This window comes from Onychomys torridus, chromosome 6 (genome assembly GCF_903995425.1).
Source record: "Onychomys torridus chromosome 6, mOncTor1.1, whole genome shotgun sequence".
NCBI classification, from domain to species: Eukaryota; Metazoa; Chordata; class Mammalia; order Rodentia; family Cricetidae; genus Onychomys; species Onychomys torridus.
In genome coordinates, this window is record NC_050448.1 from 119,797,549 (window position 1) to 119,821,164 (window position 23,616).

The 23,616-nt window shown below is 42.5% G+C and overlaps 1 protein-coding gene across 2 annotated transcripts in view; it reads right to left on the reverse strand.

Annotated features, from left to right (window-relative positions):
- Positions 1-3,070: 3,070 nt before the first annotated feature.
- Hs2st1 (heparan sulfate 2-O-sulfotransferase 1) overlaps positions 3,071-23,616 on the reverse strand; it is a 159,420-nt gene continuing 138,874 nt past the window's right edge. The window contains exons 4-7 of one of the 2 annotated variants that reach the window (XM_036190783.1): positions 17,333-17,471; positions 9,882-9,979; positions 7,133-7,290; positions 3,071-6,263 (exon numbers count right to left, since the gene is read on the reverse strand). In XM_036190783.1, coding sequence (XP_036046676.1) covers positions 6,034-6,263; positions 7,133-7,290; positions 9,882-9,979; positions 17,333-17,471 — 625 coding nt within the window. In that variant the 3' untranslated portion in view covers positions 3,071-6,033. The remainder of the gene's footprint in view (positions 6,264-7,132; positions 7,291-9,881; positions 9,980-17,332; positions 17,472-23,616) is intronic. The other variant, XM_036190784.1, reaches the window with a different exon arrangement.

Below are 23,616 nucleotides of genomic sequence, written 5' to 3' on the forward strand. Positions count from 1 at the left end.
ACCATATATGCAAACTGTCATTGCCACACACACTTTAAATCTTAGGGATGCTATATGAAATACCCAGTTAGGTCAACTCATGTTTGTGAAATCAACATTTGAACTGTTAGGTACTGGACTCATTTGCATTGACATTATTCTAATGACCAGATTTTAACATTCATTAGAGTGTACATGTATGTATATATATATATTGGGTTTTTTGAGACAGGGTTTCTCTGTGTAGCTTTACGCCTTTCCTGGAACTCACTCTGTAGACCAGGCTGGCCATGAACTCACAGAGATCCGCCTGGCTCTGGCTCTCGAGTGCGGGGATTAAAGGCGTGCACCACCATGGCCCAGCTCATTAGAGTATATTCTAAATTGACTTGGTAACAAGGTGAGAACTCTGCTCACCAGGGAGATTAGGCCTGGGTGTGTTGCTTGTGTTTCTCTGGAGCTGAAACTCCAAATCCAAGAGAGGGCGTAGTGAACCAATGAATTCACTGAGCTTCCTTATAGGAGCCTCAGAGAACTAACGCTGGGACGAGCGAGAAGTCCAGCCCTAATACAGATGACCTTTCCAAGGCTGTACGGTCAGGGTTCCCTCCAGATAACGCTCTATCTCCCATGTGCGCCACTGTCTCCCAAGACTACATACAGCTGGGATGGGGAGATAGGAAAGAGAGAGCCCAGACTCTCAGGTGAGGCTCATTACCCTCTCCTCATTCCCTCCAAGGAGTTATGTTCTAACTGTGATCCTGGGACTGGAGAGATGAATGAGCACTTACCGCTCTTGCAGAGAACCCAATTCCCAGCACCCATATGGGTTTAGAACTAACTATCTGCAAACTCCAGTTCCTGGGGATCTGATGCCCTCTTCTGACCTCTTCAGGCACAGCAAAACACACACACACACACACACACACACACACACACACACACACACACACACACACGGAGGGAGGGGGAGAGGAGGAGGAGGAGAGGGGGGGCACGCGCACAAAAGAAAATAAAGAAATCTTATTATTTTTTATTTAATGGCAAGGTATCAGTCCTTAGAGATGGCTTAGGGATTAAATGCAGAGGACACTGGTTCAATTCCCAGCACTCACATGGTGGCTCATAACCATCCTTAACACCAGTTCCAGGGGACCTGATATCCTCTTCTGGCCTTTGTGGACACCAGACATGCACATGGTGCACATAATACCTTCAGGCAAAACACCCATATATATAAGTCTTACTATGTAGCCCTAGTTGTTCTGAAACCCTCTATGTAGACCAGGGTGGCCTTGAACTCATAGAGCTCCACCTGCCTCTGCTTCCTAAGTGCTGGAATCATAGGGAATTAAAGTCATGCACCACCATACTAGACACAATTAATAAATCTTTTTTGGTTTTTGCTTTTGACTTTTTCAAGACAGGATCTTACAATGGAGTCCTAGCTGTCCTGGAACTTTCTCTGTCGACCAGGATGGCTTCGAACACCCAAGTGCTGGAATTAAAACTAACAAATCTTCAAAAACAAAAAAACAAAATGCCTGAACTTGTGAGGGCCTCTTGTGATGGTACTGCTGCTGTTTTAAATGAAGGTCATGTCACGCTCTGAAGACAAGGTTCTGAAAGTGCTGATCAGATCCACCCTCCCATCTCCTCTTACCTGAACAGCTGGTCCCATTTCACTTTTTCCTCTTGTTAACTGTATACCTAAGTACACCTTATACATTTCCTATTGACATGTCAGCACCAATGACTAATAAATGCAAAGGCAATGGAAGTCAAAGCACATACAAAGTTCAAAGATTAGGCTAGGAAAGCATTGCAGACTGGGGATGTTGCAGGACTTTCTGGTGATCTGAGATCTCGGGTGACACCAACCACCAAGTCACCTTGGAAATTGTCCCCGAGCATCACTGCAGCAGAAGAAAACATCAGATCAGGACACCAAGCTACACTCCTCCTTCCCAGGTTGATCTGACAGCTTTAGCTCCAGGCAGTGGACTGGAACTCTTCCACAGCAAAAAGCCGCAAGAATGCTGAGGAAGGGGCGGTTATCTTGCCAAGAGACATGACAAAATGGCTTCAAGTTGGAAAGTCTAGCATAATGATACTGGTGGGCAGGGAGGGGGAGAGGAGAGAGGGAAGGGAACAGAGGGGAGGCGGGGAGAGAGGAGGAACATTTCCCCCAAAGTAGGGGGTGGGCAGGCACTCATTAGCTAATGTTAAAATCTTCCTCATCTGTTTCATTAAAACACACTTCACTCCAACAGTTAGGTTCTGGCAGCATGTCATGTGAGCACCAGAATTCATTTTTAGCAGATCGTAACCATCAGGGTCTATTTCATAAACAGCACTGAAAAGGTCACCAGGCCACATAACCTTAAAGTATAGGATGAATCTGACCAAACGATCGCCCAATTCCTCAAATTCCTACCTCAGGAAATCAGAAAGGAAGCTGCATTCCTGATGTTAGGACATTTGGGAACCTGCTGGAGACTGACTGTGCATAGAGCAGTTTCCCTCACACACAGTAACTCTGCCCAGAGTACATGGGCGCAAAAAGTTAACAGCAAACTGCACTAATACACAACAGAGCAGAAGCATCTGAGCCTCCTAAAGACAAGTTTCACAGAAGGCTTAGGCGCCAGACATTCCCATAACAAAGGCTCCTGGGCCACAGCAATGTCTGACGGTGACAGCAAGGTAACTAGGCTTGAGTTAAGCTCTCTAGTGCTTTTAGATTTTTAGCAAATTTCATTTTATTAAAAAAGAGAATTGTCATCTACAAACTATTTTGTATCTAACTATGCAAATACAACATCAAAATACTCTGGTAAATTCCCTGATGGAGCTAACAACTTTAGGGATTTCCAACAGGACATATAGTGAGGATGATCAATAGAGTTCAAATTATAGGCATTAGCTGAATAGTCAGAAGAGAAAGTAAAGCTAAGCATTGAAAAGGTCTGTAACTTTCAGTTTTGTGGGTCTGGGTGATTTGAATGTAATCACCAGGAGTCCAGAAGCAGCAGGACTGTAGAGCCCGTGTGACTGTATTGGGGACACAGAAGCAGCTCCCATGCAGTACTTCAAGTGTTGCGATCAGTTATATTTAAGTGACACTTTACAGATTAAAGCGGGTAAAAATCAAAATATCTCCTCTCCACCACATTTTAAAACACAATGATTTATCAACAGTTGCCATCCACAGCAATAAGAAAACAGTTGGTATAAGTTGAACACAAAGCTACCTCTTGTCTTGTAGGAAATAAACGTAGATATATAGATACATATACACATATACATTATCTTCAAAATTCCAAGTTGTTAATTTGTTTGTTTTACTATCATATAAAAACAATCTCCCTATGGTCAAATTACTGGAAAAAACACAAAGGCTAAGAAAAAAAAAAGGGAAAAACACATTTGCCACTTTTAAAAAACACACATAGTCTCAGTGGTTCCATCTATTTGATTATAAAGTTATATACTCTAAGGACTCAGGCTCCTAGGACTACACTGAATCAAGCAGAAGTAAACCTACCCTTTCTCAGTCCTCGGACAGGACACTTCGAACCCACTCACGACAAAAAGAAATAGTGTCCTGATTTTGACCTGGTAAATTGGGAAAATATGGTCACCTGGAAGTGATATATATAAAATGGAAGGATCCACAGGAGAAACTGAGTCAGAAAGCAGTTCTTGGGTCATAATCTGAGAGCTCTGGGTGGTGGAGAAACTCACTGGGGCACTTGGTTCAAACACAGACATGGCTTCTCCGTGATGATTCCTCACAGTGCAGGGACCTGCAGCTCATGATCTGATTGGTAAATTAAGATTTAACTGGGCTATAATCATGGTCATTTGTCTTACACTGTTTGGAAAGCTTCTTTGCAACAATGAGATTTGAGTGTCTGTGACAGACACCTGACATATTTACTCTAGTCTTTTACAAGAACCGTTTACAGAATGCCAGTTAGTGTACTAAGTGCTACCCTAATTACCTAAAAGATTTTTGCTTTGACTCCCAAGAATAACCTCAGATTTACTGAACAGCCAAATGCCTGCCTAGAAGTGGCTTTGGGCGAAAAGCCCACTTGTTTTTAGCAGATCCCTAGAAACTTCCAATGGAAAGTGGGGGCAGGGAGGAAAGGGGAAATGCTACTGCGTTCTCTTAGTATTCTCATATTGGGGCCGGGTGACATTGTCCTCCCTTAGTCTATGTAAGTGCTCGCCCATACGCAGTGTCCTCTGTTCCTCTTACTACACAATAAATAACCTTTAAAGCCTTCTGTCGAAAATGCTTTGTTTGATGAGGTCCTGTTCAGAAATAGTTAAACTAACATATAAATAATTACTCCGTTAGAAAAGTCTGAGAGGAATCTAAATTCTGAATCTGAAGAGGGAGAAGGTGAAGAATTAACAGGAAATTAAGCTCTACAAAACACACTTTAAAAACCAGAGGTGTAAAATAGCCACCATTTGTGAATGACAAGGTCAAGTGAAGACAGGAACATCTTTCACGTCCTCCTCAGCTTGTGAAGATCCCGAGTCACTGGAGTTCACAGGTGTCCACATTTCAACAGTCGCTGAATCACGGAAGACAAAACACTGAGAGGAGATTTATCAGACACAAACTCACATCAAGATAAAGGGTTTTTCCTCATAAAGCTTAAAAGTGGGTTTTCCCTTCTTGTTGTGAGAAGAACGGGTAGTACGAAACTGTTAGAGACACACTTCCATTCAACAACCACCTGACAGTCCCAAAGTGCTCTCACCAGCCACCTTAGTCTTCACGACAGCCCTATGAGGTGGGCACAGCAGGCTGGAACTGGAATCCAATGCTCAGACTGTCTAATACTCTTTCCAATATCACTACTGCCACCTCAGGGGTGAGTGATGTTCCCTATCAAAACTGAAAGGCTACATTAGCTCATTAGCTCAGTGACATCATAGCAGTAAAGTTAAAGGAGAAATACAAGAATAGAAGGTCTGATGACTTTACTCGACATAATAAAACTGGTGCAAAACCACTTTTGTCTACTTACTTGTAACTTTTTGGTCCAAATACATAAAATATGCAATATGTACAGCATTTTCCTTTTTTCTTTTGTAAATGCAATGCTTTAAAACACATTATAAAGCACCATAGTAAAAATAGTCTACAGGTAAAAGTACAGGAGTAGGAAAATCCTACCCATATCACAGCTCACTGATGGAGTTGCCATATGGAATCACCGATACTTCAGTGTACTGGGTTACAGATAAGCCATGGAAAAAACAAATACTAAACTCACTTTTTTAATATTAATATGTGGAAATCATTAAGAAAGCCTCAGATAATGTTGTCAACATTCTTAGAAATACCACCCCAATATTAGATACTGGGGACAGGAATCAGGAATACTGCTTTAACTGTTTCGTTTTTTTATAGTATTATTCATGGTTTTAAGTTGATTTCTTTAACACTAATGATCATTCAAAAAATAAAATGAAATAAAGCCTACATAAATACGGGCAAACCCAACTATAGCAGAAATAGTTCTGAGAAAACATGATCAAACATTCCAATAAATTTTGTGAGGCACGATTCACATAAAAACAACCAGACACAGTTATTAGCACTATCCAGTGGAACTGTGCAGCAAAAACCTCCAGAAGGTGAAGTAGCAAACGATTCATCTTCCTCCAAAGAAGGTGAAGAAATTCGGCATCAAAAGCAAGAGAATCAAGAACCTCTTTTGAAACGGTGTTCAGCCTTCTGACTAAACTGGCATGTGTGTATTTTAGATGATGTAAGATCCCCCTCACTGGGAGGAGTTAAAACTATCACAAAAATGAAAATAAAACAACACACACACAAACAATGCCTTAAACTTAAACTCTCCTTAGAACACTGACATCCTATCCAGCATCTGGTTTCTTGACATTCGTGTCTGTCCCTAACTCAGCCCAGTGAGAGCGGCTGACACAGTGTCAGCAAAGCAGGTGGGGAAGCTGGAGGGACAGCTGAGCCGCGCAAAGGCTCAGCACTGCTTTGGCCAAGTGCACTCAGTTCGACTTCGGGTAAATCTTTTCGTAGACAAAGTTCTGGGCCAGGATGTAGAGGTCTCCATCCTTCTCCCGGACGGCGTGGGCTCTGATGAACTGGAACTGCTCCAGCGCGAACTCATAGAACTCATTCTCCATCTTCCAGATGTCGGACTGCTGCAGCTTCGCGATGGTCTGCTTGGTGGGCAGTTTCTTCTCTGTGGTTTTCCTCAGGTGGGATTTCTTTCCTACTTACAATGGAAAAATAAGAAAAGGAAGTAATTCTTACAGACACACACAGACAACGCCTCTTCACTTGAAAAAATGGCTTATATTACTATGACGCACTGAAGGGCAAGTAACACCCTGCCTTCTGACATTAATACAACCCAGCAAAACCCAGAAACTCAACATTAGCAGAGGCTCACTCGGTTAGAAGATACAGACTTAGAAAAAGATGTAATGAATGCTCGCACAGTAATCGTGAGAATCGACACTCAGTAAGTGGAGGCTGTCCCTCTCACACCGCTCTAAGGCCCATTTCCTTATTTTTTAACTGAAAAAAAAAAACAAACCAAAAAAACAAAAAAACAAAAAACAAAACAAAGCAACAACTACAACAACAAAAACCACCAGTGTGTGTGAGCGTGCATGTGGAGGTCAGAGGACAGCCTCCTGGCCTCGGGCATTGTTTCCATCACAGGTTCTGGGGATTTGGGCATCGAACTCAGGTCATTAGGCTCATGTAGCAAGTGCTTTCACTTTGTAGAACCATCTTGCTAGCCCTTGTTCATGAAAAAAATATGACAAAACATGTGTCACCAAACTTAATTCTAATGTCCCACCAGCTATATTTGCTACAGTCACGGAGAACTGAGGGCAGGTGCAAATCTAAGAAGAGTTGGAGTGGTGGTATGCTACTAAACAACTAAAAACTATCAGTATTTGACTGACTCACAAAGGTCCGGAAGTACACTTTTAGATACACTAGAGCACAGCTGTTCATGTGTTCAGCACTCACACCCAACCCTCCTCTAGAACTGTAGTCTAGTTTATTATAGAGTCAACTTGTAAACAAACAAGTTAGGACAGCTTTAGAGAGAACCTATCATGGACATACCTGTACGATAGAGGTCTGTGGCACCCCGGAAAAAGCGGGGCAGAGCTGCCTCCAGTAACATGATGAAGTCTTCCAGCTCTTCAGTCACTCCCACCAGGAAGTACTCATTAACTAGGTTATACTTAGCTTGATCCATAGCCCATCTGCTTCCCACATTCCTGAAACCACAGACAAGGAATTCAAAACTCGGCTGTGAAATGAGCTAAATGTTCTCATGCTTCTGACCCTCCAGGTTATGGAGGAAACAAGTAGGTGAACACACACAGCCACAGCTTCAACACCTATCACAGTGGCATCTTAGAGAGGTATGCCAGTTTCCAACCTCCCTTGCGTCCACACCCACCTTCTGCGCCCTCATAGTTACTTAGGTTCTCCTAAAGGGTTCCTAATAAGAACAAACTTTAAGGACAATTTAAATACAGACATTTGTATCATATATTTTCTCTCTCTCTTTTTTTTTTTTAACTTAGTGTATATTCATGTTTTAAAACTACTCTCAAACTTTGTTCATTCCGAGAGTCCCTATGGTAAAGTCGAAGCAATCTGTGTTTAGTGTCTATCTTAATTTGCAAACTCTGTTTCTTTTCTTTCCATAAGCTTTAGAGTTTCCTGAAGTCCCGAGGAACAGAACTAGGTAAGAGACAGCTCTACTAAAACTCCTTTTGTGTACAGTGTCAGCTAGTGTGTTAACAGGCTCCATCCCAGAGACAGTACTCCTGGGAACTAATTAGCACCGACGTTCTCGCTGGCTCCAGCTCTGCATTTTAAGTGCCAATGTGACCCTGCGGTGGTGGCTGCTTTCTGTCTCCTCAACTATTAAAGTCAAAACCACAAACCAAGAAACGGTGTGGAGTACAGACCTGTTATCCTGGCACTTGGGAAGGAGACAGGAGGGTCAAGAGTTCAAGGCCAGCCTGTGCTACAAGAGAGTCTATCTCTAAAAAACCTAAGTGGGAGGGGCTGAGCAAGTAGATTAGTGGATTTCTAAGGTCTCCCAATATACTTCATTGTGTATGAAATAAATGAACTATCCTCTCTAATTAAAACTCAACTAAGCATTACTTTTTATTATTTAAAAGCAGGGTCTGGCAAGCTTTTTATGTAAGAGGCAGAGAGTAAATATTTTAGGCTTTGCAGGCTATACGATTTAAATCACAATTATTCAACTCTGCTATCTCAGCAGACAGTAAGTGCACCAACATTAGTTGTTGTGTTCTAATAAAGCTTTATTTACAAAGAACAAGTGCTTGGCCATATTTGAGGCATAGGAGTGGGTTCCTTTTCAGAGGCAATGGCTAAAACCTTAAAGGACATTTTTCTAATGCTTCCAATTCTCTTGCTGCCATGATGCTTTGAAGCAGTCTCTACAAGCAGGACCTTGAACTTTATGTCAATCTATACAGCTCAAAAAGTTAAGAAATCCTTTGACTTTCCCAGTATAATGTAAGAAAATACTAATTTTGAATGGATCTTCTGTTGCTGCATTTTCTATCAAAATGATTGAATAACCAGATATGAGAGCATCTCATTGTATTTCCAGCACTGGAGAACCTGACATAAGAGAATCTCAAGTTCAGGCTAGCTGAAGAGCTGGGTATATAGCCCAGTGACCCAGTACTTGCCCAGTGTGTGCAAAGCCCCACATCTGATTGTAGTGGGTACCTGTTCCACCCAGGACCTTGAGATACCAGTCCCTGGGGCATAGCCTCTGGGCTAGCTTAAGAGCTGAGGGGCACATACTCAGGCCTCTTCTCTTCTCGCCCTCATGGGCTTGGACAGTGGGGACTGACTCAGGTGACAGAAGCAGCATGGAACTAACCACTGGCCTTCCAGAACTCTGCAACAGATTTACTTTACCCTGTGTAGTGAGTTGTTCTCCTGGAGACAGACAGACAGACAGACAGACACACACAGACACACACACACACACACACACACACACACACACGCACTTTAAAGAAATAGTTCCTTTACCAGTATCTGTGGATTATCTGGAATATCTGGCACACAATGTGGGGCACGAATCTACCACCCTGGGATTAAGGGTCCCATGCTCTAACAACTGACCTTGCCAAGCACTGGACCCGGGGCCTTGTGTGGGCACTTCATACGTGCCCCTCAGATCTTAAGCTAGCTCAGAGGCCACACCCTAGGGGCTGGTACCTCAAGGTCAGAGGTGGAACAGGTGCTCACTACATCTGATCCTTAGCACCTCAAAATAAATGGTTGATTAGAATAAATAAATACGTACAATTTTTAAAAAACTTGAACACAGAACATTCTGAGGAAGTTTTTTTTTATTAGAAGTAAAGTCTCTTTTGTACTTCATGTTTACAAGAAAACTCAATTATAACTCTATAAGAATATTGTTGGATACCCAAACTCAAAATAAGTTTAACAATAAAACCAGGTAAGTACTTTGACCACTAACTAGCTTTATTTGATCTACTTGAAGCAGAAAGCTTAGGATAAAATAAGGTTTATGAAATGACCTCTGACCTCTAAGGTCTCTGCTAGAATACAGTGAAACATAATGCCAAAACCAAAATAATAACTGCATTTGATAAAACACACTGTGAGGATATGTTCACAACTTTTAAGAACATTTAAAGGAAAAACAGATCTAGACGAATGTGCAGCACAGTTTCTCATAGTTCTCTATCTGGTCCTGACTACCACATCCCTGCTCATGAGACATGGGTTGTAGAGAATTTGAAGATGCTCAGTGTAGTTAGGTTTATTTTCCTACCAGCATTCTGAGCTGTGGCCGCAGAAGAATGGGATCTGAAGCCAGAGCTTCTCTGGAGCACAGTCTGAGCCACCCTCAGCCACACACTCATCGAAGGTCTGCAGCAAAGAGAAAAAGAACAGTCAGCCATAAACCCAAGTCTCAAGTTAAAAGACGCCATGGTGTCTGTATGAAGGTCAGAACAACCCTGGGTGTCAGTCCTTGCCTAATGTCTCGTTTGAGGCAGGGTCTTTTGTTGACTGCTGTGAGTGCCAGGCTACCTGGCCCACAAGATTTCAGGAAGTTTTCAGTTCCCATCTCACCATGGGACACTGAGAGTATAGCCATGTACTACTGTGCCCAGCTTCACATGTGTGCTAGGGAGCCAGACTCAGGTCTTCACACGGCATGGCAAGTACTTTACCCTCTGACTCATCTTTCCAGCTCACAAACTTCTAATGTAACAAGTTACGAAGTAAATGGGTGCAAGTAGGTGGGATGAGTGAGAGCTGGACAGTTGGTTCAGAGCACCTGTTCTTGCAGAGGACCCAGGTTCTGTTCCCATCACTCACATGGGGGCTTACAACCATCCATACATCCTGCTACAGCTGTCATTTCTGATGTCTAGTGAAAAACACCAATAAGGTCACACTCGTCCTGCCATTCAGGAATGCTTCCTGGTGTGCTCTCAACACACTGGTCCTACATACTCTTACTTGGAGCATCCACCCATACCACATTATTCTGCTCTACAGGTTCTTAACTATATTACGGCACCCCAAATCTCTGTAACTTTACTGGCATGATCTTCCTCAGGAGATTGATTCCACCAGTGAAGGTCACATGAGGTCCAGCCTTCCAGTAGTTCCTCTGGCTGAAAATCATTTGTTCCCTTTTCAATTCTATTCGTTGCTTGTTATAACAATCTCTCAGGACTCATCTGCATGTTTCAGCTTTATCTCCATAAGAAGCTTCGTGTAGTTTTTATTTTATATTCTTGCTCTTCAGTTGTGGTGAGAAGGTCATGCCATGTGCAAATGCATTTCAGAATACACTGTAGTCAGCAGAGTTAGCATGTGCACAGTGTTGTTGCAAAGACTGTGACTGGGTTGACAGAAGTACTACACACAAAGCACTGGTGAGCACAGACACATTTATTCATGACACAGGTAAGATAGCCTTTCAGCATTTCCCTGAATTTTCTTTATGTGTGTGCTGTGTGTGTAAGTGGAAAACCTTGGCCTTGGCCATTACATTACTTAGCATTTCCCTAGATGGACTGCATGAGAGTGTGGACAATAATGGACTAAACCTCTGTAAGCTAGCCTCAACTAAATGCTTTTCTTTATAAGAGTTGCTGTGGCCATAGTGTCTCTTCACAGCAACAGAAACCCTAACTGAGACAGAAGCTGGCACCAAGGATTGCTAAGGTACTGGGGTGTTGCTGTGAGAGGCTTGACTGCTTTTGCTTGGAGGAATGTGGACTTTGGGACTTCGGATTGGAAAAGCAGTTGGATGCTTTAAGTGCTCTTACTGGGTCATTCTAGTAAGAGCAGTGGAGGACAAGTGGTGCTGAGAGTGACTTGAACTGTGGGGCTGGCTCAAGAGGTTTCAGAGGAGAAAAACATTAATGTTGTAGCCTAGAGATTGTTGTGGTATTTTTGGTAAAGAATGTGGCTACTTTTTGCCTTTTTCCAAAAACATCTGCCTGAAGCTAAATTGAAGTTTTGGATTAATTGCACTGGCAGAGGAAATCTCAAAACAGCCTACTATTGACTCTGTTGTATGGTTATTAGGAAGATTTATAATGAAAAGGTGCAAGCTGAGAAAGAGAAAATACAAAATGTACAATTTGGGGAGAAAGGGAGCATCAGGAAATGGAATGAAGCTAAATCCTGTGTTCAAGGAGATAAAACAGATTTAAGAAATGGAATAAAGGGAGTGGTGACCTCAGGGAAAGATCCCACCCAGCTAAATTACCAACTTATGAAAAGGAATTAAAGAAAAGCTTAGAGCCAGGTGTGGTGGTGCACGCCTTTAATCCCAGCACTGGGAAGGCAGAGGCTGATGGGTCTCTGAGTTTGAGGCCAGCTTAGTCTACAGAGGTAGTTCCAGGAAGCCAAGTTTAGGCAGTAAAGGAAACTGGAGAAAACAGAAAACTGGTAGTAACTGAACAAGGGGGGCATATTTCAGCCCCAGCAAGCAGCAGAGCTTGGCAGCTTCAGCCACATGGTTCTGGCATTAGAGTTGAGGGTACAAGAAAGGAGTTATGAAATCTCCCTCCATGACTAAGTAAAGTTGTTGAGGCCACACATGTGTCAGGGGTGTCCCTGCATGAAGACAAAGGCTATTGTGTGAAGCTGTGAAGGTGAAGCCTGGATTGCCTTGGAGAACCCAAGATGTTGGAGATGCCAGAGCAATGGGATACCTGCCAAGGAGAGTTGCTAACAGGGAGTGGAACCAGTCTAAGAAGAAATGTGTTGCAGTTGAGATCTGAAGAGCATTTTGACATCAGGCATGGAGATGCATAGTCTGGAGTTTGCCTACCTCATTTTCAGTCTTGCTTTGGCTCAGTATTTGGTCCTCACTATCCTCCCTTTCCTCCATTTTGGAGTGTGTGTGTGTGTGTGTGTGTGTGTGTGTGTGTGTTATATGTTGGAAATAAGTGATCTGGTTTTTATTTTGATTTTATAGGGGACTACAGTTAGGAAAGTGCATGAGTCTCAGAAGAGACTTAGAACTTTTAAAAAAGTTTGAGACTGTTATAGACTATGGAGATTTTTGAAGGTAGACTACATGCATTTTGCACTATGTCATAGCTACAAGCCTATGGGGGCCAGGAAGAGGAATGTGGTGGTTTCAATAGGTATGACCTCCATAAACTCATGTGTTTGAATGCTTGGCCCATAGAGAGAGACACTATTAGGACACATGGCTTTGTTGGAGTAGATGTGACCTTGTTGGGGAAGTGTGGCACTGCGGAGGTGGGCTTTGAGGTCTCAGAAGCTCAAGCCAGTTCACTTCCTGATGCCTGCTGATCTTGATATGTAACTCTCAGCTCCTTCTCCAGCACCGAGTCTGCCTGTGTGCCATCATACTTCCCACCATGACAGTGATGGACTAAATTGTCTAAAATTGTAAGAAACCCTCAATTAAATGTTTTCCTTTCTAAGAGTTTCTATGGTCACGGTGTCTCTTCACAGTAATAGAAACCCTAACTAAGACAGACAGTGAGGTTTTTTTGTTTTTTGTTGTTTTAAACAGGATCTCACTATGTAGATCAGGCTGCCTTGAATTCAGAGATCTTCCTGCTTCTGCCTCCCAAGTGTTGGGATTAAAGGTGTGTTTACATTAGGTTGGCCTGTGGCTATTCTTATGGGGGATTCTCTCTGTTGCATAATTGAGGTAAGAAGACTTGCTCACTGTACTAGAAGGGAGGGGACAGGCACATGGGAGGGTCGGGGGGGGGGGGGGGGGGAAAGGGAAAGGGGAAAATATTATTTACTGGAAATAAAGAATGTGAACTGAAAACAACCATGAATGCATTGGTAAATTAATTATTCTCTGCAGCTGACCAAAGACACTACAAGTGGCTGCTTCAGGTTCCTGCTCTCTTGACTCCCCTGAAATGACTGGCTCGAGCTTGGAACTGTGAGTCACGTAAATCCTTTCTCCCTTAAGTTGCTTTCATCAGGGTATTTTGTTACAGCAACAGGACAAAAAGCAAAGCAGTATGAGTTAAGCTAGCAAGCACATGTTATGTCTCCAGTTATCTCTATCAGACTCCAGTCTTCATGAAGACTATGGCTCAAGGAACTAGGTGCAGCAGTTCATAAAGTTTCTGATTCTGTACCTATTTCTGGCAGGTCCTGACTCACAGCATGTTCCCTATAGCTCAGCAGAAGGACTCTGCGTCTTCATGCCTCTACCAGACTAGAGTGCAAGCCAGAAGACAAGAAAGTTACTAAATAAACTCAACATCTCCACTACTGTCCAATATGTGCACATGACTGTGTGTGTAAATTCAAAGACATTAAAATGGTTGGATTAAATATAAGAAAGTAGCATGTTGGGAGATGGTAATATTAAAAGATTCCATAAATTTACTATGTATACAGGGTGGACAATATGCAAAGAACTCTGGGATTTCATGCATACTGTCTGAATTAAAACTGAATAATCATACCAGATGGCTATTTTAGCTCAATTCTTTAATTAGCAAACTCTTGGTTCCTGTGTTCAAGTATTTTAGTCTTTTAGGCAAAGAAAATTTAGAAGATCTTCAGATCTGTTTTTAGGCAGTAGTTTTAAATTTGCTACCTGACTCAGTCAGACTAAAGTTACCTCCCAAATCAAATCTTCCATAGGTCAGACTGACAGCCTCTCTTGCAGGGGGGACAGTGTGGCCATACAGTCATGGGCTTTCTAGTGGACTGAAGGCAGAACAAATGTGGGCAGCTTCTGGGTCACTGCTTAGACGGAGACAGCTTGCTTTCCCTTCCCGTTTCCCAATGTGGGGAGGTGGCCCAGTGGTGGCCCAAGGACTGGCCCCACTCAGCAGCGACATGCTCTTTGGTCTGCTGAGGCTGCACTCTTGGACTTGGTTGTATTTCCTTAAACAAGCCAACTGTGTCACTTGAAATAACTGAGCATTTGTCAGTGTGGCCCCTGCCTGGAAGCCACTCTGGTCTCGGGTGGCATCAGGCATGCTCAGAGACAGGGTAAGCTCTTTATCTGAGGTGTGGAAGATGCTACTCAGTAGTGACCACAATCCTTTTAAACAGCCTCCCATCTACAGGAAGTGCACAGGATAAATGGCTATCTCCAGACAGTAACAGTGCTGCTGCAGAGGATTCTACAGTAGCCCATGGTAAAAGTTAAGCTTCCAAGTGAGAAATAACATTTTGGAAACGTATGTTTGACATTGTAAGCCTACAGTTTACCAGCACCTACAAGCTATTGCTGATGATGTCTGTAGTTGGGTTAATGAATATGAATTTTTGATACTGTATAATCAAAATTCATTAACCCTTGGGAGTCCAATGTAACACTGTATGAAACAATGCAGGATGCCTGAAAACTTCCTGACTAAAAGGCCAATTTCATACACAACATCAAACGCATCAATAGATTTTAATCTGTAAAAAGTTCACTGTGGCATCTTTACATTCTACACACGGAACTTCCACTTGTCAAATTCAGTGTCATATTAAAAAAAGCCTCAATTTTGGGGAAGGTTATTAAAATTTTCTTTTCTAATTATATATTTGCATAAACCTGGATTTTCTTTATAGATTTCAATAAAAAATATGAAAACCAGGCTATCTTTATTAAACTAAATATTAAAAGATTTTCTGAAATGTAAAATGATGCCACTCTGTTTTCTTAAGAAAGATGATTATTTACACCAAAACATTATTTGTTAACATGAGACAGTTTTCTAAAATTCATATTTAAAGCAGTTTCTGGTGAGTGAGATGGCTAGCAGGTGGTGTTTGCCCCTAGACCAATGACCTAATTTGATCCCTGAAACCCACACGGTGAAAGGAGAGAACCAACTCCCACAGTTGTCCTGTGGCATGTGCCCTGTGGCATGCCCCCTGAAAATAAATGGGAAAAATAAAATAAGCTAAAATTTTCTATGTAAACTATGAAATTTACTTATACTGGTGAATATCAACAGATGGCTACATAAAAGTTTTCTGGGGTCCTTACTTTTCTTTAAGATTTGTATATGTGTATGTGTACTCACTCACTCGTGTGTGTGTGTGTGTGTGTGTGTGTGTGTGTGTGTGTGTGTGTGTATGTGTGTACCAATTCACACACGCACATTGCACACACATTCACATTTGCCACGCCAAAAGAAAGCATCAGATCCCCTAGAGTTGAAGTCACAGACAGCTGTGAGCTGCACAGCATAGGTTCTGGGAAGCATGAGGGCAGGAAGTGTTCTTAACACTGAGCCATTTCTCCAGCCCTGGGGACCTGGGAAGAAGAGTGACTATCTGGAGCATCAGAGACGAGTCCACAGCAGAGGTGATGATGAAGTTTGGTCTTAAATGTAAGCAAAGGGCTTTTGAAGGAGAAGGAAAAGCACTCTAAGTGTGAGGGACAACACATGTGCGAAAAGTATGAAGCAATAATGAGTTTCAAGGGCATTTGTATTTTGTGTGGCTGAAACGCTGCACTGGCACAGGGGCTAACTAAGCTACAGAGGCAGGTGGGTATAAGATTGTATTAGATTGTGTCTCCTAAGCCTTAGGTAATTACATAAATTTACATTTTTTAAGTGTGTGCTTGTGTGCATGCACCACAGTGAGAGGCTAGTCCTATCCTTCTGCCATGTGGGTCTCAGAAACTGAGCTCAGCTTGTGAGGCCAGGCAGCAAGCACCTTCGTTGACTAAGTCATCTCTCTGGCCTACTGTAGGAATGTTTGAGCATGAAACCTATAAAGATGTTCCACTGGAAAAGAACAAGTCCAGTGTAGTTCTGAGAACTCCAGTCTGGTGACACGTCAGAGGAAGTTCTACAGACAAGTGAAGTCTGACCCCACACACCTGCCTTACCCATTCCCCTCTCCTTGCTTAAAGTTAGCAAAACACTTTTCATAAACTGATGATAAATGTAAATTGCCATCTATGGTAATCTGAATGTGAATGGCCCCCATAATCTCATAGGAAGTGGCATTATTAGGATGTGTGGCTTTGTTGGAATGGGGGTGGCCTTGCTGGAGGAAGTGTATCGCTGTAGGGGCGGGCTTTGAGGTTTCCTATGCTCAGGATACTGCCCAGTGTCTCAGTCGACTTCCTGTTGCCTGCAAGATGTAGCAGTCTCAGCTCCAGCAGCACGTCTGCCTGCATGCTCCCTGTCATGATGATAATGGACTGAATCTCTGAAACTGTAAGTGAACCCCCCAATTAAATATTTTCTTTATAAGAGTTGTCATGGTCATGATGTCTCTTTACATCAGTAGAAACCCTAAGGCACCATCATTAAAACTAAGAATCAAAATATATACAAAAACAGATTCATCAATAATGATCCCTAGAAAAATTGTTGGCAGGTGTAATGGTTAATACTGATTGTCAAGTTAACTTAGAATCACCCTGGAGACAAAGTTTTGGCTTTATTTATGGAAGACATTTCCAGAGAAGTATAACTGAACATGTGTGTGTGTGCGTGTGTGCTGAGTACAGCTGCCTCTCTCTCCTGCCACCTTGCCTCCTCACCCTGATGGACAGCTCCAAACCATGAACTGAAATAAACCATGTATTTTGACAGAGTAGCAAGAACAGTAACTACTACAGCAAGGCTGTAATAAAACAACATGCACTTGCCACAGTTCATGGAATTATCTTACAAGACAGCAGCTGTGATCCACTTCCCCACTACTTCTCTACAGTCCTGAGTTCCTTGCAAAACGTCAACACTGAACAAGGAGTACATTTATGATCAACAGCAAGCAGGTTACCTTTTTGTCTCCTTGTTTCCGTCTCCTTAATCCTGGTCTGTAATCATCTCCAAACCTCAGAAAGTAATAGTAGGAAACTAGCCTCTCGATAGGGTCCCTGATGACATTAATATAAATTGGCTTCTTCTTCACACCGAATCTGAAACAGCAGAATTCCAGTGATGAGGTCAGCATTCTCATTAGTTCAGGCATGCCCTGAAATTATATACAGAGTCTGAAGCATTGGTGGGATATGGAAGCAATAAAATGAATGAATTAAAATGAAATTGAGTATGTGAAAACTGGGAAATATTCATATTTAGGATGAATAAAGCAAACAAGAAATAATTCAGGAAATGATGGAGAATACTACCTATGCCCTCAAGGAGTAAGGAGGCAGTCTGTAGTCTGGAGGTGTGGCTCTGACAGGCCCTGTCCACTTACTCTATGCCTCAGTAGCTCTGCATACTGAGGAGTTTAAAGAACCACACAGTCTATGTTTAGAAGACTGCACAGTGAGGTCCTGAGACCAGACCCTAGAAGCATGAACTGGCTTTCTTAACCCTTGGAGCTTATCAGCAGTATCTCCTCTAGGCGCAATGTGTGGCATCCAGACCATCACTGGGCAGCCACGTTTGCTGGGCCTGGTCTATACAGGTCTAACAGGGTGATCCTCCTACCATGTAATCTGTGGAAACTGACAAGTGTCCTATTCTGAAGCTGCATGCACTATACGCAGAGTACCAGGGTACCTGCACCAGCTTTCTTAAGAAAACTGCATTCTATCTGCTAGTACCATCTCCCAACCTCTGCTGGACGCACAGGGCAACATATGTTGACTAGCTCAAATAGCAATATCAACACTATACTTAGAATCTACCTAGAACCAAACAAAGAGCCTATGAGACACACACCTTAAGACACACCGCCAGGAAACAGTCTTAGCCTATAAACGGTGGAGGGGAACTGACCTCTCTAGTGCCCGGCTCATCTCCTTTACCAGCAGCTGAGAATAACACCCCAGCTTCTTTTCTTATGTCCACCTGGTCTACCTCAAATGTCGGTTCCCAACTGGTTCTCCTAAAACACCACTTGTTAGCTCAGCTGTTCTTTGGAACCTGAACTAAACTTCACTGACAGCTGAAATCAAACCGAAACTTCTGGGATTTGAGGTACAGCTTGACTAGCATGTTCAGGGCCCCAGGATGCATCCCTAGTACCTCAAAAGTAACAATGGCGCCAACTTCATCCCACTTCCTTGGTTATCTTAATGTTGGTCCTTTGACATCTTAGGTGCCACCTTATTGTTTTCTTCAATTCTACTCAAGGTAGAAACTCTATCTTCTGGTAACATTCAGACCTGCCTTCCCACCACATCCCATAAACCATACTAGTCATCCTTATCTATGATGCTATTCTTATCCCCCCAACCCACCCCTCCATTTTTTTGTGTACTAAATATATTCCGTGTAGTAATCTAGACTATACATACAGCAGTGTGTGTGTGGAGGAACAGAAAAAAAGAAAAGGAAAGAGGGAGGAAACCTTGTTTTTCTGGAGCTAAGATTTTACTGCGGCAGAGAACAGTATGTATCACTGGGCTCAGATGGTAAAATACTGAGAATAGTACTTCAGGGAAAGGAAAAGAGGATGCCAGACAGGTGACAGAAAACACAGGTCAACACCATTTTCTACCAACTCATCACTGATGTCATACATGAAAGGGACACACACAGATATATGGGGAAAAGCATTCTGGGAAGATGGAACCTCCGAGGATGAAGGTGTTGAAGCTTCTAGGGTCAGATGTTTGGAGACACAGGAAGAATGTGGCTCCTGCATCAAGGAGAGTAAAAGAAGATAAGAGCATAGAGGACGGGAGACTTTGGGGAGCGCAGGCATGAGGCCCTGCAGAAGACTCTGTGCATTCTAGGAGTCATGTGGGAGGGCCATTGGAGGATTTCAGCAGAGAAGTGAAATGGTTCATCTTTTCAAAGGTGAGTAGCTACTGTTTTGGAATGAAGAGGGGCTGTGACACTCTTGTGTCCCCAGTAACCACGTCATACAGTGCTCTCTGCCCTCTTCAGACACTTGGGTACCCACGAGCTATTGGGCTGAGTTTATCATACTAATGGTCATCTCAGCTGCATGGAGTCTGAGGATGCATAAACCAGCAAGGTTTAAAGAGGAAAACGGTGATGCTGCAAACATACAGCAAGCACCAAAGGAATTAGTAGAGGCTACAACGAGGCTGGAGCTGCTTCTCCTCTGTCTGGGGCTTATCACAAGGGCAGGAGGACCAGGCAAGCACACAAGTGCTAGGTATTAATTAGCAAGGGTGGATGGACTGCGGAAGCTAACCACTTACACTGCTCTGTGGGAGAGAGCACTCATCAGGGAGGCAATGGGAAAGCACACGTGCACTTCAGTTTAAAGAGACATATAATAGAAGCTGTAAGGAGGGGAAAACTCAAGGCACCGACACTCCTCAGACTGGGGTTCCCTGGAAATGCCTATACTTTCCATCAGCTGCTGTCCCCACTGTGAGCCAGGCCCTTATTGCTCCCCAGAACCTCTCTCCAGAATGTTTCCACTTTTTTTCCTTCCTTCCTTCCTTCCTTCCTTCCTTCCTTCCTTCCTTCCTTCCTTCCTTCCTTCCTTCCTTCCTTTCCTTCCTTCCTTTCCTTCCTTCCTTTCTTTGTTTTCGAGACAGGGTTTCTCTGTGTAGTTTTAAAGCCTGTCCTAGATCTCACGCTGTAGCCCAGGCTGGCCTCAAACTTGCAGAGATCTGCCTGGCTCTGCCTCCTGAGTGCTGGGATTAAAGGCATGCACCATAACCGCCCGGCCTAGAATTATTTCTTTACAACTACATTCACATAGCCTGGGTAGAATAACCCAGAACTGCTTAAAGAGCAAGAGCATATGCAAGGCATTTGTAAGGAGCTTGATCTACTGGTCAAAGTCTACAAGAGGGACAATGAAACTATGCAGAGGGAGGGCAGACAGCCTTTAGGAAAAGCTGTACTTTTGAGACTTCTGCAACATATTATATTTCCCATCTCTATTTAAGCGCCAATTAAAAAACATTATTGTTGTTGCTGTGTGTGCCTGTGCACTACAGTATGTGTGTGTATGTGTGTGTGTGTGTGTGTGTGTGTGTGTTTACATGTGACCCTGTGCCCGTGTGTTGAAGTCAGAGAATAGTTTGCAGGAGAAGTTTCTCTCCTTTATCATGTGGGTGGGTCCCAGGGGTCAAGCTCAGGTCATCAGGTTTGGTAACATGTGCCTTTACCTGCTGAGCAATCTTGCCAGCCTGTTGTGGAATATTTATTTAAGTATGCAAAGATACGTTGCATTAGTTTAACAATGTAAAAATATGTTGCATTTGTTTACGCTGCAGAATATTTGTTTAGCTATGCAAAAGTGTGTTGCATTTGTTTAATCATGTGGATGTGGAGATGTGTTGCTGTTTTTCCTTGCTTCGCTATGACACCTGATTGGTCTAATAGAAAGCTGAGCAACCAATAGTGAGGGAGGAGGTACAGGCGGGATTTTCGGGCGGGGACAGTATGTAGAAGGAAGAACTTAGGCTCAAGGAGAAAGGAAAATGATGACAGGGTCCAGACAGACAGACAGACACCAAGGAAGCAGGAAAGTAGGACATGCAGAATGAAAGAAAGGTAAAAAGCCCTGAGGCAAAATGTAGATGAAGAGAAACAAGTTAAAAGAGCTAGAGGACAAGCCGAAGCTAAGGCTGAGCATTCACAATTAATAATATAAGTCTCCATGTCTTTATTTGGGAGCTGGTTGGTGGCCCAAAGAAAATGCCAACTACACCAGCCATTAAGTCTGCTTATGTCATACTGCACATATTTATGTGGGGGTCTTAGCCATAAATGGTTCACACTAGAGGCAGACTCTCTTTGCTTAGTTTCAAAAAAGTGAATGAGCTGTTGGCATCTGTGGGTCTCATTGATGACACTGTATCAAGGAGTCTGTTGACTCCTATTCAAAATACTGACAAATGAACAACAAACTTAAATAGGATGGTTATAATATTTTCAACTTTCAGGAAGCATAAATTCTTTACTCTAGAAAGAAAGGGAGTTTCAATGAACTCATCAGTCAAGAACTACAACTTATTCAATTTATAGTCACCCTGGCATCTTGAAAATGTTCAACCTATATAATTTTAAAATAGGGAACATTAAAGTCAATTGCATTAACCTGGCACATCTAAACTACCTGAAAACTGTTGCCCCTTAAGAAAACAAACAGCAACTGAATGCTTACAGGGAAGTAGAGCTAGGTAAAATGATAAAATCAAAAGGATTAAAACAAAGGGTGCAAATAGAACAAGACTCAAAACAGCTAGATAAAAGATAATCCTTTTTTCTTTCCTAAAACTGCAGAAAGACCGCAAGGCAAGGACTTAGCTTGAGATGTTTTAAAACAAAACGTGTACTCTTTACAAGTCAGTCTGAACTAGAAAGGCTCTTTCACTTATTTCCCCACAGTTTCCCTGGGTTTTCAGAAAACCCAATTATATTTCAATCTTTTATTATCTACTAAATAAACTGAGAAATTAAACATGTTTCCCCCACGAATTTAACATTATTCCTCTAATGGCAAGTAACTTAAGGAATGCCACAAAGCAAAGGACCATTCCAGCCTGTTTTTGCTCTCTGTCCTATTTTGAGACCTTATTATTTTATGTGTACAATGTTTTGCCTATATGAATGTCTGTATACCATGTCTGTGCATCAGATCCCTTAGAACTGAAGTTACAGATGACTGTGAGCCACCATGTGGATGCTGGGCGCCAAACCCAGGTCCTCTGGAAGAGCAGTCTGTGCTCTTAACCACTTAAATCAGCTGTTTTCAACCTGTAGGTCTTGACGTCTTTGGGGGGGGGGGGTGTTGAATGAGCCTATCACAGGGGTTGCCTAAGACCATAGGAAAACACAGATATTTACACTACGATTCATAACAGTAGCAAGATTACAGCTATGAAGTAGTAATGAAATAATTTTATAGCTGGGGTCACCACAACATGAGGGACTGTATTAAAGGATCACAGCATTAGGAAGGTTGAGAACCACTGACTTAAACCATCTCTCCACCTCCACGTTGCCTTCTTTTTTGGGCGGGGGGAGGGGGTGGTAGTTAACAGGGAATGAATCTAGGGCTCCCACCATGACATTTTACTACAGAACCACATGTCAAAAAATTTGCTCTTTAACATTAAAAATCATTTGTTTGATTTGTAAAATGTGCTGTATGTGACCACAGGGTGCATGTGTCACGATGTATGGTGGAGGTCAGAGACAGACAGCCTTGGGTTTCAATCCTCCCTTTCCATTTCCTTAGAGACAGGGTTTCACTGCTGCTGCCATCAGGGTAGCTGGCCACTGAGCTTCCAGGGACTCTGCTGTCTGTGCCCCCCCGTCTCCCCACGCCCCATATGAACACTGGGGTTACAGACGCCTGGGCTACAAGCTTGGTTTCCACATAGTTCTAGGGATTCAAACTTGGATCCTCACAATTGCGATGCAAGCAATTTTACTTATGGGGCCATCTTCCTCATTTTAAAATGCTGTCTGGGCTGGCCTCAAATATGTAATCCTCCTGTATGAGCCTCCTAAGTAACTAAAACTACAGGTATACGCCACCATTCTCAGCTCAACATTTTGCAGAATAAAGCACTTTAAAATTGGTAAATGATGTTTCTTTCTTCCCTCCTTAGTCATGGAGTCTATGACTATCCAGCTAAGGAATAATCACATCTATAATATTTCTTGACTATACACATTAAAATACATCAAACAGTTTTCTCTAATTGATTCTGTTTAGCTATTTGTTTAAAATATTGTTAGTTTATTTAAAACTTCACACTATATTACTTATTTCCAACAACATGAGCCAATATGAAATTATTCAAACCTAGTGTTGCTGTCAATATTTAATAAGACTATTCTTTAAAAAGCCTTATATGTTAAGTCCAAGTGCCCCAGCAAATACCAGAGCTTTGTTCTATGTACAAGACTGTGCCCAAAGCAAAACCACTCAATATATAATTTTAATAATGAAAACCTACAGTATTAGAAAGCAGGCCATGTAGAGAAAAAACAAATCATCCAGGTGAAAGGGTAACAAACACTCACTGAAGGGTAAGGCAGCCCTCGGGGAGAATATGCTTATGAATGAAGTTTATGAAGCTGGTTCAGGACCTCTGTAGAGAGACCCTTCAGTTTATTTTAAAACTGCCTAATAAATGCTTTCAATATTGCAATATGAATTATTTA